Below are 14,804 nucleotides of genomic sequence, written 5' to 3'. Positions count from 1 at the left end.
CTTGAATACACTTCCTACCCCAACCCCAGCTCAAGCCTTTGCTCGCTCTCTCTCTCTCTCTCTCTCTCTCTCTCTCTCTCTCTTTGAAAAAAAAAAAAAAAACAACAACAAACGAAAAAGCCAGGTCTAGTGGCTTTAATTTCAGCAGTTTGGAGGCATTGGCAACAGATCTTGGAGTCTGTGGCCAGCCTGTTTTACAGAGGGTGAAAGGGTCAGTGAAAACAACCTGCTCCTGACTTGACCCCAGAACCAGAGCTTGAAATTGCACCAATCCCTGAGCATAGAATCCCACCAACCTCTGAGGCCCCTGAGCACAGAATCCCACCAATCCCTAAACACAGAGACCCACCAATCCCTGAGCACAGAATCCCACCAATCCCTGAACACAGAATCCCACCAATCCCTGAGCACAAAATCCCACCAGTCCCTGATCTTGCCCTAGAATTGGGCCACAAAAACCCACCAATTGCAAGCCACCCAGGGAAGTCCCACTCCCTAAGAAACCCTATATAAGCTCTGTGCCCTGTTCAATTTGCTCCTGCTTCTCACCCTAGAGGCAGCTACCCTCCTGGATTTTTCTGATGGAGGAGGGTCTATGTGTTACTTTCATTGGTTAATAAAGAAACTGCCTTGGCCTTTGATAGGCCAGCCTTTAGGTGGGTGGAGAAGACAGAACAGAATGCTGGGAGAAAGAAGCTGAGTCAGTCAGTCGCCATGATTCTCCCACCCAAGACAGACGCAGGTTAAGATCTCTTCTGGTAAACCACTACCTCATGGTGCTACACAGATTATTAGAAATGGATTAATCAAGATGTGAGAGTTAGCCAGTAAGAGGCTGGAACTAATGGGCCAGGCAGTGTTTAAAAGAATACAGTTTCCTTAATTATTTCGGGTAAAGCTAGCTGGGAGCCGGGCCACAACCCGCTGCTCTCACCACTACATTTTTCCTTCCCAATAAACCTCCTGAGTGAGGTTTATTGTGCACTGTGTGACATTTTCCTTGGAGTAGAGCCCAGCTTTAATTTTTTTTTTTTTTTTTTTTTTTTTTTGCCAGAGCAGAGCAGCAGTTAATAACTTCACTGGGGAAACCCTCCCCTACCAGAACAGAGTTGGTCCACTTGTATTTGGAAAACCTTTCCCTGGGGCAGACCTGTAAGCTGCCACTCTTAGAGTGACTGTGACATTCTTTGGCTCCCGATGTCAGAATTCCTTTCCATTCAAGCTGCAATACTTACAGGGAGTTCTATTAGCCCCCAAAGAAACATGGGACAAGTCTCACTCAGTACCTGTAGCTCCTCCCAGCACTTCTCACCCAGCCCCACATCCTAAACCTCTCCAACCTAGGCTCTGGGCCTCATTTGCCTTCCCCCAGATTCTGATCCCTGTGTAACAGCTGTTATTCTTAAAATCTGGGGGTTCCCCCCCACCCGGTGGGCTCACAGAGCAGCAGCAAGCTCCGGTGGGTCCCCAGCGGTGCCGGGCGCCTGCTCCAGAGTCTGGCACTCCCGAGCAGTGGCAGAGTTCCCATCAGCGGGAAGCCACACGGCAGAATTCCCAATGCGCAGCGGTTGTGAGCAGACCCATAGACACAGAAAGTAGCCATAAAAGCATTTATTGAGAGAGAGAGGGAGAGAGGGAGAGAGAGAGAGAAAGAGAGAGAGAGAGAGGAGATAAAAGGAGAGACAGAGAGAAAAGGAGAGGAGAAACAAAGCCCCGTGTGTACACCGGGAGAGAACAGAAGAGAGAGAGAGAGAGAGAGAGAGAGAGAGAGAGNAAGAGGAGAGAGAGAGAGAGAGAGAGAGAGAGAGAGAGAGAGAGAGAGAGAGAGAGAGAGAGAGATGATGATGGCGGAGGTCAGAGGTAAAAAAGGAGTGGGCGTAGCTTGTCCCTTAAAGCTACGGGAAAGCACAACAACAGCCATTTTGGCTACACAGCCTCTTGGTTCCCATGCATTCTCTTGGTCTTCTTGGTCCTCTTGATCCCCCTCTCCTCTCCTCTTCCTCTTCCTCCCCCCACCCACAGCCCAGTCTATTCTGCTGACCATGGTCAGTCTGGACTCTTCCAGATGCCACTGGCTGGTTTGTCCCTCATGTACAATAAAGACCTTTCTTGGGTTTTGAGACAGGGTTTCTCTGTGTAGCCCTGACTGTCCTGGAACTTAAATGAAAATGAGGACAGGACTGCGTGCCTAGGTACAGGTGAGAAGGATGTTTTGTTGTTGCTGTGGTGCGGGAGAATTGTCTGTATTCTGTCAATCATGTTTTAAATAAATGCTGATTGGCCAGGCAGGAAGTATAGGCAGATCACCAGACAGGAAGTAGAGGCAGGGCGATGAGAACAGGAGAATTCTGGGAAGGAGGAAGCCCATTCCTGGCACTCCTGCCCAGACCACTGAAGAAGCAGGATGTAATATGCCTATCTAAAAAAGATACTGAGCCACATGGCTAACATAGATCAGAATAATGGGTTAATATAAGTGATAAGAGCTAACAAGAAGCCTGAGCTAATGGACCAATCAGCTTTATAACTTAAAAAGATATATGTGTGAGCCAGGCGGTGGTGGCGCACGCCTTTAATCCCAGCACTCGGGAGGCAGAGGCAGGTGGATCTCTGTGAGTTCGAGACCAGCCCGGTCTACAAGAGCTAGTTCCAGGACAGGCTCCAAAACCACAGAGAAACCCTGTCTCGAAAAACCAAAAAAAAAAAAAAAAAAAGTATATGTGTGATTTTCTTTGGGGTTTGCTGGCTGCAGGGTACAGGGCAGGACGGAAACCCCAACAAGCAAGCCGGCCCCATTCATGTTACATTGCTGTTGTTTTGCTTGTTTGTTTTCTGCTTTTTTGAAACAGAGTTTCTCTTGGTACCATCCTGGAACTCACTTTGTAGGTCAGGCTGGAATTAAAGGTGTGTGCCACCACTACCCAGCGCCTGTCTGTAATTTTAACAGGCAACTTAACTAATGAACTAATGAGCTACCGAGGTGGTTGTAACCTTGGGGGTCAGGGGAGAGCTGTTAAACTGGTAAATCTATCAGCACCAGAGTCATCAAATACCATCAGATATGAGAAGGATAAATTTTAACCGAGTAAGCAGAAGTGAGACAGCCTTCCATTTACCTAGACAGCTACCCCAAGTTTCTCCCAGGTTCCAAGATAGTATCAATTTTCAACTGCCAAGTAAGAAGATCTGACAGACTTTCCTGTGGAGTAGGAATTTTGGGGAGACCGGCCTACCTTGCTTGTCTTGACAAAGCAGGGTAATCTATTCCCCAGTGTCTTGCTTGTCCACAGACTGGACAGGGTCTTAGCAGCAGTTAAGATGCAAGGCAATTTTTCCTGTGACTGGCTTTGCTACATTTAAAGCAAGCTCCAAATAGAAGTTCTTCAGTGGCCATCCATATAGGATGCTGCCAGGAGCTGGCACATCTCTACCATGAGAAGCCTTTTTATTAAAATGCCATATTCTCAGACCTCTGAAGCGTTTGAGGATCAGGGATGGTCATTATCTGTTAGGCATAATCAGTTTAGTGTATCTAGAAGGCAAATCCCAGTTTTCACAGGCTCAGGCCTTTAAACCCAGCACTTGGGAGGCAGAGGCAGGTGGGTGTCTGTGGTTGAAACAAGGTCTCTCTATTTAGCCAAGACTGGCCTTGAATTCATGATTCTCCTGCCTCAGGTTCCTGAGTGACGGTATTATAAGCATGAACTGCAATGACCATATTTTCCTCACAGTTCAGTAAGCTAGAAATTGAAGATCAAGGTAACAGCAGATTTGATTTCTAGGGAGGTGTGTTTCTTCGGGTTGCAGATGGGTAACTTCTAGCTCCATCCTTATGTGGCCTTTTCTTTGTCCTCACGTGTACAAACACCATCTTCCTTCTTCTCCTCAACCTTTAAAAAAATTGGGGTGGGCCTGGAGAGATGGATCAGTGATTAAGAACACAACCTACTCTTCCAGAGAGCCTAGGTTTTAATTCCTAGCACCCTTATGGTAGCTTACAACGATCAGTAAGTCCAATCTCAAGGAATCTCACACCCTCTTCTGGCCTGCAAGAAGAGGCTTTCTTCTTGTATGAAAGTACACAGACATACATACAGGCAAAACATCCATTTATACGAGTAAAATATGACAAATTTTAAATTAAAAATTACATTTATTTATTTATATATAGGAACCGGAGTTGTGCATGTGCCATGGTGTGTGTGTGTGTGTGTGTGTGTGTGTGTGTGTGTGTGTAGAGGTAGGACAATTTACAAGAGTCTGTTCTTTCTTTCCACCACGTGGGTTCTGGAGATTAAGCCTCAGGTCTTCGGGTTTAGCAGCAAGCATCTTTGCCCATGAGCCACTTCATGGGTCCCTCCTTGAAAAGGTTTAGGAAAGGCCAGCTTACCCTAAACCCACACCTCCTCTCTGGAGCCTCATCTTTCCTTAAACAAAGGGTTCTCCTTCCTTCTGATAAAAGAAGCTCTAGAGGTGTTTTATAGGTCAAAGGTTCCTTCTTCCCTGCTGGGAGAGAGGCAGATACAATGGAATAGTTTCTCTGAGAATTGACACCTGGATGATGTTTGTCAGATCAAAGGCCTCCTCCCTCCCTTCTGGAAAAGGGTCCATTATTGTTTAAAAACCAGCCCTCAGCCTGCACCTGGTGGGATGTGACTGCAGCCTTTAGATCTTAAGAACCTTATCCTCCCTTCTCTCCCAAGAGTTTTTCTGAGGCACTGCCTGCTAAGAAAATGCCCAGCATACTCTCAATACTCTTCATTGGCTTCATAAGCATGGGGATCTGCAACTTTCTCTCATGGAGTATTTATTCCCCTTCCTCCCTCCCTCCCCCTCTCCCTCCACTCCTTCTGTCCTTTTCCGGTATTGGAGACTGATCCCAGAATTCTGCTTATGTTGTAACAGTAAGCTACATCCTTGGCCCTATTATTTTGAGACAGGGTCTCTCTAATTTGCCCAGAACTGCCCATCCTCCTGCCTCATCTTCCTGAGTCTTTTTTTGTTTGTTTGAAACAGGATCTCAATATGTAGCCCAGGCTGGTCTAGAAGTGATGATCCTCCTGACTCCAGCTTAGAGACCACAGGTGTGCACCATCACGCCCAGCCTCTTGCCCGTCTTGTAAGGATGTCAATCCTACTGGATCAGGCCCTCACGTTTATCACCACATGTATCCTTGATTACATATAAGGAAGGCCCTGTCTCTAATACAGTCACATTGGTGCTAAGGGTTCCTATCTATGCTTTGGAGGAAATGCAGTTATGTCTATTACAATAGTAAACCTGATTTTAGAATTTGGGGGGTCACCTAGCTGTGTGTTTGAGATTGGAGAGCCCCCTTTGGGAGTCTCGGCTTCTCTGTCCTAACATGTGGCCAACTTTCATGGGGTTGTCAAGAGGCTGAAATGAAATTATCTTACGGATTAAAAATTCTTCCCTATACACCAGCAATGACTTCATTGCTCTTTCTATTACGGTGTCATCTTCAAAGCATGCAGCGTGACTTTCATTTTATCCTACCATTCCCCCTATGTGCAGGAGGGTGCTGGCAGCTTACAGGAGGGCCTAACGGGGATTCCCACCCTGTTCTTGCAGAAAGGGTTGGAGGAAGCTTGCAGTGAGAACACCAGTTCAGGAGAGGACATCTGTTTCCTAGCTCTTCTCACAGAAGCTGCAGAACAGCCCAAGGATGCTATTGACGACATGGATGGCCACCAGCAGAAGCTGGAGGAGGCTGATACACACGAGGGTGGAGAAGAAGGCCACGTGCCAAACCACAGCCTTAGAGGGCTCCAGGCAGATGGAGGTCCAGAGTGAATGATCATACAAATAATTCCTAGCTCCGAGAATAAACAAAAATAGCCAATCAAAGAACTCCAATAGAAAATACAGGGTTGGGGCTCCCCTGGCCCAGGTCGCAGGACTGTGCTTGTGAGGGTGACCATTACCTGTTGGGGAGATCTTTGAAGGGATAGCCAAATTTCCAAGCTTGTGTCTGATTGAAGGACGAGGTGTCGAACATACAAAAGGGACCGTCTTTCAAGGCTACTCCAGAAGTGACAAAGCAAACCAAGGCCCCCAGCAGAGCCAGGCTGCTTGACAACAGAGCAATGAGCATCTGTAGAGGAGACAGGAGACACGGCTTACACGGAACTGTGGTCACGGGACTGGTGAGGTGACACGGTCAAGTCTAGCATCTCAGGTGGCAGGCATTCTCCCACCCTATCATGGGTGTGTGTGTTTGGGGGGGGGAGACAGATTCATTTAGAACGTGTCCAAGGGTGTCTGTCCCTGGGAAAAGCCAAGAAGAAACTGACAGACATATGGATCTCCATCTCCTTCCCGCACAGGGTCTTTGGCCCCTCCAGCAGGTTGAGACCCCCTTGCTACTCTACTGCAGTCTCTGAGCTCCGGACTAGCAAAGTGGGTTTCGCATGCTCACTTTTCCCCTCTATTGACAACCTGTCATTAAAGCCACCAAAGTCCCACTCTTGATCTCTTTCAAATTAAGCAAAAAAAGAAAAAGGCGAGAAGGAAGCAGAGGAGGAGTTGGCTCGGTCAGTAGAAGACACAAATTCTGTTAGTTTATCAGAAGCCCAACACAATCACCTGGGACTGCGTAGTTGAATGTGCACTCTCTTCAACCCATCCCAGATATCCTGGGTTAGAAACCCCAGGTAAGACAAAGCAATTTATGTTTTAACAAATGCTTTAGAAAGTCTGATGTTCACCCAAGAGTCACTCGCTTAGCCAGGCAGTGGTGGCACATGCCTTTAATCCCAGCAGTTGGAAAGCAGAGGCAGGCAGGCAGAGGTCAGTCTCGTCTGCGGAGTGAGTTCAAGGACAGCCCAGAGCTACATAGAGAAACCCTGTTTCAGGGGGGAGAAAAAGAGCCACTCGCTCAGGCCAAAGAGAACAAAGTAGTAAATGAAGCGAGTGTGTGTTTGTAGGTAATGTTTTAGCCTGGAACGCAGTTGGAGGGCTTCCCGGTGTGCGTGTGGCTGTGGGAAACCAGAGCAGGTCTCGTGTGGAGTGACAGTAACGGGGCACCCATTCACACTAAATACGTATGCGCTGGGTACTTCTGTCAGCTGGACACAAACTACAACAACCGGGGAGGAAGGACGGCCAACTGAGGGTTCGCCTCCCTCGGTTTGGCCTTTAGGCACATCTGTATGGAATTTTCTTGATTGATGACCGAGGCCGTGGGGCCCAGCCCACTGTGGGTGGCGCCACCCCTGGGCAGGTGGTCCTGAGAGGTATTAGAAAGGTAGCTAACCATTAGCCTGGAAACAAGCCCATAAGCAGCACCCCTCTACGGGCTCTTCTTCAGTTCCTGCGTCCACGCGCCTGCCTTGAGCTTCTGTCCTGATCTCCCCCAGGGGTGGATTGTGACCTGGAAGGTGTGAGAGGAAATAAACCCTTTCCTTCCTAAGTTGTTTTGCTCATGGTGTTTACCACAGAACCAGAAAGCAAACTAGAACAATATATATGCATATGTCTGTATGACATGCATAGATGTGTACACACACAGACATGGAATCCAGGCTGATCACAACTACGTGGCCCAGGATGACCTTGAACTCGTGATCCTCCTGTCTCCCTATTTCAAAAGTTGGTGTTAAAAGGTGTGAGCCACCATAGCCAGCTTGGGGTGTTTGAAAGTCTATACCAGGGCAGTGGTAATTAATAACGTACAAACTTATTCTGGGCTTGTCAGTATCTGTAGAGTAAAAGAATTAGATTATAAATTGGTGGCTGGGTTATTTCTAATGGTAAGAAAAAGGTCTCTGTGCATGCAGGCACACGTGCGATCAGGTGTCTGAGTGTGTGTGGAGGGGTGTGGAGGGGTACATGTATGTGGTCTGTTTGGATTCCTCGGTTGGCTGTTTTAGTGCTGAGAATTCCCACTCCAGTACCTCATACACGCCAGGAAAATGCTCCATCACTGAGCTACATCCCAGGCCTCTAAGAAAATGTTCAACCAGCCAAGCACCAGCAGAGTGCTTCACACCAAGATTGCCAGCACTGGGGAGATGAGGCAGGAGGATGACAAGTTCAAAGACAGCTTCAAGTTACACAGCAAAAAAACCTGTCCAGGGGCTGGAGAGATGGCTCAGAGGTTAAGAGCACTGACTGCGCTTCCAGAGGTCCTGAGTTCAATTCCCAGCAACCACACGGTGGCTCACAACCATCTGTAATGAGATCTGGTGCCCTCTTCTGCATACATGGAAGGAATGTTGTATACATAATAAATAAGTAAATCTTAAGAAAGAAAGAAAGAAAGAAAGAAAGAAAGAAAGAAAGAAAGAAAGAAAGAAAGAAAGAAAGAGCGAGCCGGGAGGTGGTGGCTCATGCCTTTAATCCCAGCACTCAGGAGGCAGAGGCAGGCGGATCNCATACACGTGCATGACTAACACCATCATGTGTGTCAGGAGACCTGGGAGGAATTCAAGTCACACAGGTCAGACACAGTTCACCTGTTCCTTCCAACGGCTTGAATGATGCAAGTCAAAGAAAGTGTGAATGGGGCCGGGGGCAATTTCCTCTGGGCAGTGCCCTGAGAAACCTTCAGCAGGGGTAATATCTGTACATTAACTTCTACCCCCTTCATTTCTCTTCCGCTCTCAACCAAACCACTTGTGGGGAGCCCGGTATGCAGGAGAGAAGCAGAGGGAGAAAGCAAAGCAATTCACGCTGCCCATACCTGTGTGTAACCTGAGTTCCCCGTAAGCTGGACATCGTCTCTTCTAAATTCTGTCGTAGGTCCGCGATGTTCTTTACTGTCCGCAGCCGCCGAGCCTCGGGATCTTCTGCTGGAGGAGCAAGGGTTAAGATCAGTCTGACATCACTAGATCATGAGGCTCATTTATTCGTGTGTTGTTTTCCCAAGACAGGATTTCAGGGTGTCTCTGTGTAGCCATGGCTGGCCTGAAGCTTGCTTTGTAGACTAGGCTGGCCTTAAACACAGAGATCTGTCTGCCTCTGCCTCCTGAGTGCTGGGATTAAAGGCATGCACCAACATGCCTGGCTACAAGATGAGTTTTTTTTTTAAGATTTATTTATTTATTATGTATACAGTGTTCTGTCTGTCTGTATGCTTGCTGGCCAGAAGAGGGCACCAGATCTCATTATAGATGGCTGTGAGCCACCATGTGGTTGCTGGGAATTGAACTCAGGACCTCTGGAAGAGCAGTCAGTGCTCTCAACCTCTGAGCCATCTCTCCAGCCCTTTTTTGGTTTTTCAAGAGAAGGTTTCTCTGTGTAGATTTGGAGCCTGTCCTGGAACTCGCTCTGTAGACCAGGCTGGCCTCAAACTCACACAGAGATCTGCAATTAAAGGTGTACGCCCCCACCTCGAAGTGACCACCTCCCTTCTTACAGAGGAGTCTGGAAAAATTAAGTCACTTGCCAAGAGGTTGGAGTTGTTAAAGGACATAGCTAGGCGCTGACTTCAAGCCTGAAAACTAAAGCTGAGCCATCTTCCTCTAGAGCAGAGAACGAGAGAGCAGAGGGGTGTTAAAGGGTGGGGCTTGGTGCTTACGTGCCGACAGGGTGCTTTGTTGCTGAAGTAGCCCGTCAGGGAGATGAGAGTTGCTGCCATGAGTACCTGGAAAGCAGAGGAGTGTGTTGGGAGGAGACTACGTGGGCCTGGAGAGATGGCTCAGTGGTTAAGAGCACTGATTGCTCTGTAGGACGGCTCAGGTTTGGTTCCCAGCACACACGGAAGCTTACAACCTGTTACTCCAGTTCCAGGGAATGGAACAGCCCCTTCTGGCCTCTGAAGGTTCCGGCACCCACATGGCCCACATCCTTACATATGTACGGTCAAAACACCCATACACATAAAAATAAATGAATCTGAAAGAAGAGACCAGGGGATTTGCATTTCTAGCTGCCACACACAGCTGTTGAAATGAACGTAGGGCCTGAACTTAGGGCCCAGGTTGAACTTAGCCTGTTTTGACTCTGTTGATGCTGACATCCATCTAGCCTTAATGGTTCCGAGCTAAAACCCAGCAACCCATGATAAATCCCCCTATTCCTTGGGCTGTTTATGAACCCAATACCAATTTGTTGGAACACCCTGACCACCACCACCTCCCAGTTCCATCCCTGAAACCCTTCGCCTACCATGAATCCTCCTCCCCAGAGCCCAGCACCCAGCATGGCATGCTTGCCAATGAGGCCCCTCGTCAGGTAGGTCGTATCCCAGTTAGGAAAGAGGAGTGCGATGTTGGCCCCGGCGGCAAACAGCGATGCAGTTCCTAGGCTCAGCCCAAGGAAGCGGGAGCAGGTCCGTGAGCAGGCTACCACACGGGGAAAGGACAGCATCCTGGAACGATGGGAGACAGTCACAACAGAGCCAGGGTGGGAGTACCCAACAGGACACGGATGGAGATGGCTTCTGAGGAGAGGTCATGTTGAGGACAGCTGAGACACTTTTCAAACACACTGCCTTGCTAAGTCTTCCATAATAATTGGAGTTACAGACTCCATTTTCTGGCAAGCTTCAACCACACATATTTCTACAGTCCATTTTGTATGTGCCCTATTATAGCCAGAGATTATTTCTCATTTTTTTTAAATTTTTACATTTTCTTCAGTGTGTGTGTGTGTGCGTGTATGTGTGTGCTCACACACACATGTGCATATGTATGTGTGTAGGGGCATTCGTGTGACACATCACATGTGTGTAGTCAGAGAAAAATATAACAATTTTCTTTCTTTTATGATTTACCTATTTTATGTCTATGGATGTTTTGTCTGCATGTACATCTGTCTGCACGCTAGAAGAGGTCGACCGATCCTCTAAGACTACAGGTATAGATGGTTTGGAGCCACTATGTGGGTGCTGGGACTCGAACCTCTGAAAGAATAGCCAGTGCTCTTAACCACTGAGCCATCCTTCTAGCCAGAGGCTAATTTTCTTTTTCTTTTTTGTTTGTTTGGTTTTCAAGACAAGGTTTCTCTGTGTAGCTCTGACTGTCCTGTAGACCAGACTAACTGCATAATCACAGAGATCCACCTGCCTCTGCCTCCCTAGTGCTGGGATTAAAGGCGTGCACCACTACCGCCCAGCCCAGAGGACAACTTTCAAGAGTCTGTTCTCTCTTTCCATCATGTGGGTCCCAGGGATTGGACTCAATTTGTAAGGCTGTTGGCAAGCACCTTTACCTACTTACTGGGTTATCTCAATAGACTGTTTCTATCCAATAAAGCTTTTTTGTTGTTGTTTGTTTGTTTGTTTTTTTCAATATTTATTTATTTATTTATTATGTATACAATATTCTGTCTGTGTGTATGTCTTCAGGCCAGAAGAGGGCACCAGACGCCATTACAGATGGTTGTGAGTCACCATGTGGTTGCTGGGAATTGAACTCAGGACCTTTGGAAGAGCAGGCAATGCTCTTAACCACTGAGCCATCTCTCCAGCCCCTATCCAATAAAGCTTTTAAAGGGGCCATCAAGATGCCCATTCTCCATGCTTAAAGTCAGCGGTATTCTTTGATGATGTTGTTTGTTTTTTTGAGTTGGGGTCTCACTGTGTACCCTTGGCTGTTCTGGAACTCAGTATATAGCCAAATTCTCAAACTCTGAGAGATATATCTGCCTCTACTTCCCAAATGCTAGGATCAAAGAAAGGCATGTATCCCCACACCTGACTGTCAGNGAAAAAGAGAGAGAGAGAGAGAGAGAGAGAGAGAGAGAGAGAGAGAGAGAGAGAGAGAGAGGGAAAACACTTCTTCCCACCATGCTGGGTTTGCTTTGTTTTTGTTTTTCCCTTGCACTCAGTTCCACATTGTCTTGTGACTCAGGCAGTCTTCCCTCTGCAGATTATCTTGCTATTTAAGGGCAGTGCTCTGCTTTCGACATTCACCCACTGTCTCTCAGAGGACGGATTTTGTCATGGCCTGTAAGGACTGCTATGTTACTGAGTATTCAGGAATGCATTTTGAACCTGGCCCTTTAGCACCTGCTCATAATCACCTGTAAGTGAAGTGTATTGAGACCCCCAATGATCAAAACCAAATTTTCCTGTTTCTTCTCAGGAAAGGGTTGAAAATTATCGAGCCTGAGCCAGACATGGTAGCATACACCTAGAACCTCAGACTTGGGAAATAGAGGTTCAAGGTTATCCTCCACAAATTGAGTTTGAGGTCAGCTGTGGCTACAAGAGACCGTGTCTCAAAAACTCTCAAACCAACCAAACAAAGACTCTCGGTTAATATTGAACTTGAATTTCAGATAACCAACAAATGAAAAATTCTTGAAGTCAGGCATGATGGTGTGTACCCATTAACCCAGCTCCTTGTTGGAAGCAAGAGATCTTGAGTTCAAGACTAGCCTTGGCTACATAGTATATTGGAGGCTAGCCTAAATTAAAAAAAAAAACAAATTTAGACAAATTAGAGGAAAAAACTACAAACCTAAGTGTGGTCTTTTGGGTGAGTGGAATTCAGAGAACCCCTCTAACTGAACACAGTGGGCTCCCAGTATCTAGTGAGTGCCAAGCTAAATTTAGTACGTAAGATGTGAGAGAGTGAAGGAAGACGTGTTATTACATGTACAGTCCAGGACAGCAAATGCGGCCTCTGCATAGTATGCAGAAGCACACATGCATGCTATGTATGTATGAACGCTTAGTTAGATCATTCTGAGGAAGCTTAAGTCATAACCTAAAATAGAAATCTAGACATATTTTGGGGGGTGCACATATGTAGAAGCAATGGACAGAAATGTCTCTGGGCATGCTCAGCTTGCAACAAGAGTTTAAGTGAAAACAGAGGACAGGGGTCCCTGAAGGAGAATTAACCAAAGAGTCTGCCCCTGAGGGTGCCAGCCTTGCTTAGTCACTAATAGCCCTCGGCTGGCCTGCACCTCGGACTCTGCAGCAAGAACAGGGAGGTCCTACTCTATCTAAAGAGAAAGGGGGCTGAGCCGTGGTTTGACTTTCACTTCCTCTCCATGACCTTTCCCTTAGAAATCACAATATTCTGAGAAATCCTTCCAAATACTTGAGTCAGAAGATTAGTAGAGAGGTGGGCTCGGTTCCTTGTGAGTAGAGACAGGCAAGATCAGGTCAACTTTGAGTTTATTTCTTTTGCCAGGGTCTCTTGTAGCCCAGGTTTGCTTAGTCCCGATTGGTTTCCTGCCCCGACCTCCCAAGCGCTGGGGTCTCAGGCATGCACGTTTATGCCCCATAGGTCAAATCTCAAAATTAGGCTGTAGAGGAGGCCCGTGTTCAAACCTGAGGTGAAGGCTGATGAGCCAATCAAACATCAGCCACCGTCTGGGCACAGGGACCGTTCATTGTCTCAGAGCGAGAGTACAAATTCTGTGTTTCTTCCACCTTTCCCTTCCCATCAACCAAGCCCCATCTTTGCCTGGTACTGTGCTAGAGCCTAGGGAGACAAACGTGGAAAAACACAGTCCCTTCCTTGGGGACTATAAAGCTAGGCAGAACAGGCAAAAAGCAAGGAGAAGGACGTGGTCTATGTATTACAAGATTGGTGCTCTTCGCTAGTACGCCCTGCCGCCCTGCCGTTCTTGGACACCATTTCATCGGACCCTTTCATCTAGACTTACCTGTGTCTGAAGACAAAAGTCAGAATGGGAGAACAAGAAAGTGGAGGGCGCTCTGTTCAAAAGGGGCCTTGGCTCCTGCAGTCCCAGCCAGGACTCCTAGAAGGCCTGGCTTGCAGGGTCAGGAAGGGACTGTATATATAGAGAGAAGTCACCTGGGCATTCGTGCGTGAGTGGGGAGTGGGCCCACAGCTGCCCACAGGCTGCCACTGAAGGATCATTTTGTCACATAGGCGAGCCCTATGCTCATGACCCACTCCCTGCTCATTTTCATGTGATCCCAAGGAAGGAAACGAGGGGCGTGATCTCATGAGCGCAATGGTTTTAAAGCGTCACTGGACGCAGCCGGGAGAACTACCTCAGCCTCCACCACTACCAGTGCGCCTCCCCCACACCCACTGCACCCACCGGCCTGCTGTATCATCCTCGCTTGTAGAATCTGGACTCCATGGGCGCAGCAATGAGCACAACCTACCCCTTTTCTTTCTCTCCCCACTTGCTTGGCCTCACAGGGCAGTTCTTCCTTTCCTGTTCAAGCACCAGGCACCACCACCCTTAGTATCACAGTCACAACAAATGTGGTCTGCTGTACTGCTAGGGGAGCTGCAGACTTGTCCTAGATAAGGTCCTAGTCAAGCCCCTCCCCCGCCAGATGTGGATGCTCCCCGTGATCCGAAGAGAGAAGTGGAAACAGGAGCTCTGTCTCAAAAGCAAAAATAAAGCAAAGAGTTTAAAATAACTTCGTGCCATATTTACGGCAAAGATGACAACTAATATCCAAGAATTAGTGTGTCTTTTATTTTTTTCTAGAAACTACCCAAGTAATATTTCCCCTTAATTTTCTTTCTCATACTTAGCAGAGATAATTACAGGAGGCAGAATGCACTGTATTTGGCTCTTGGTCATAGTGACCAGCTTAAGAATTTTTAGAAAATAGAAATAAATTCACAAACTCAGGAAGGAGAGGGACATAGAAATCTCTTTTATAATTATTATTATGTAATGTGTACAGGAGTTTTGTCTGCATGCACATCTGTGTGTGCCCGGTACCTGTGGAAGCTAGAGGACATGGGATCCCCTGACACTGGAGTTATAGATGGTCGTGAGCTACTGTGTAGGTACCCTGAGTCAAACCCAGGCCCTCTGGAAGATCGGCCAGTGCTCTTAACTGTTTGAACCACCTCCCCAGGCCCAACCACAGACATTTTAATCACTCAAT

The 14,804-nt window shown here is 47.4% G+C and overlaps 1 protein-coding gene across 1 annotated transcript; it reads right to left on the bottom strand.

The window, feature by feature from the left end:
• Positions 1-4,179: 4,179 nt before the first annotated feature.
• On the bottom strand, positions 4,180-13,838 carry Tm4sf19 (transmembrane 4 L six family member 19). The gene is made up of 5 exons (XM_050159910.1): positions 13,589-13,838; positions 10,133-10,334; positions 9,543-9,608; positions 5,947-6,116; positions 4,180-5,834 (listed from the first exon to the last, which is right to left on the bottom strand). Exons 2-5 carry the CDS (start codon positions 10,331-10,333, stop codon positions 5,651-5,653), a joined length of 621 nt encoding a protein of 206 aa, XP_050015867.1. The 5' UTR covers position 10,334; positions 13,589-13,838; the 3' UTR covers positions 4,180-5,650.
• Between the last annotated feature and the right edge of the window lie 966 nt (positions 13,839-14,804).

The sequence above is a fragment of the Alexandromys fortis genome, unplaced genomic scaffold (genome assembly GCF_014885135.2).
Source record: "Alexandromys fortis isolate MF-2015 unplaced genomic scaffold, M_Fortis_MF-2015_v1.1 scaffold_119, whole genome shotgun sequence".
NCBI lineage: Eukaryota > Metazoa > Chordata > Mammalia > Rodentia > Cricetidae > Alexandromys > Alexandromys fortis.
This window is presented reverse-complemented; position numbering and strand designations above follow the sequence as displayed.

Bases quoted from the DNA above. Each gene is read 5' to 3' on its own strand.
- Tm4sf19 (XM_050159910.1), bottom strand. From the start codon at position 10,333: ATGCTGTCCTTTCCCCGTGTGGTAGCCTGCTCACGGACCTGCTCCCGC. The intron at 9,609-10,132 runs GTAGGCGAAGGG...TCTGCTTTCCAG, and splicing joins TCTGGGGAGGAGGATTCATG to GTACTCATGGCAGCAACTCT. The intron at 5,835-5,946 runs GTAATGGTCACC...TCTCGGAGCTAG, and splicing joins TTCAAAGATCTCCCCAACAG to GAATTATTTGTATGATCATT.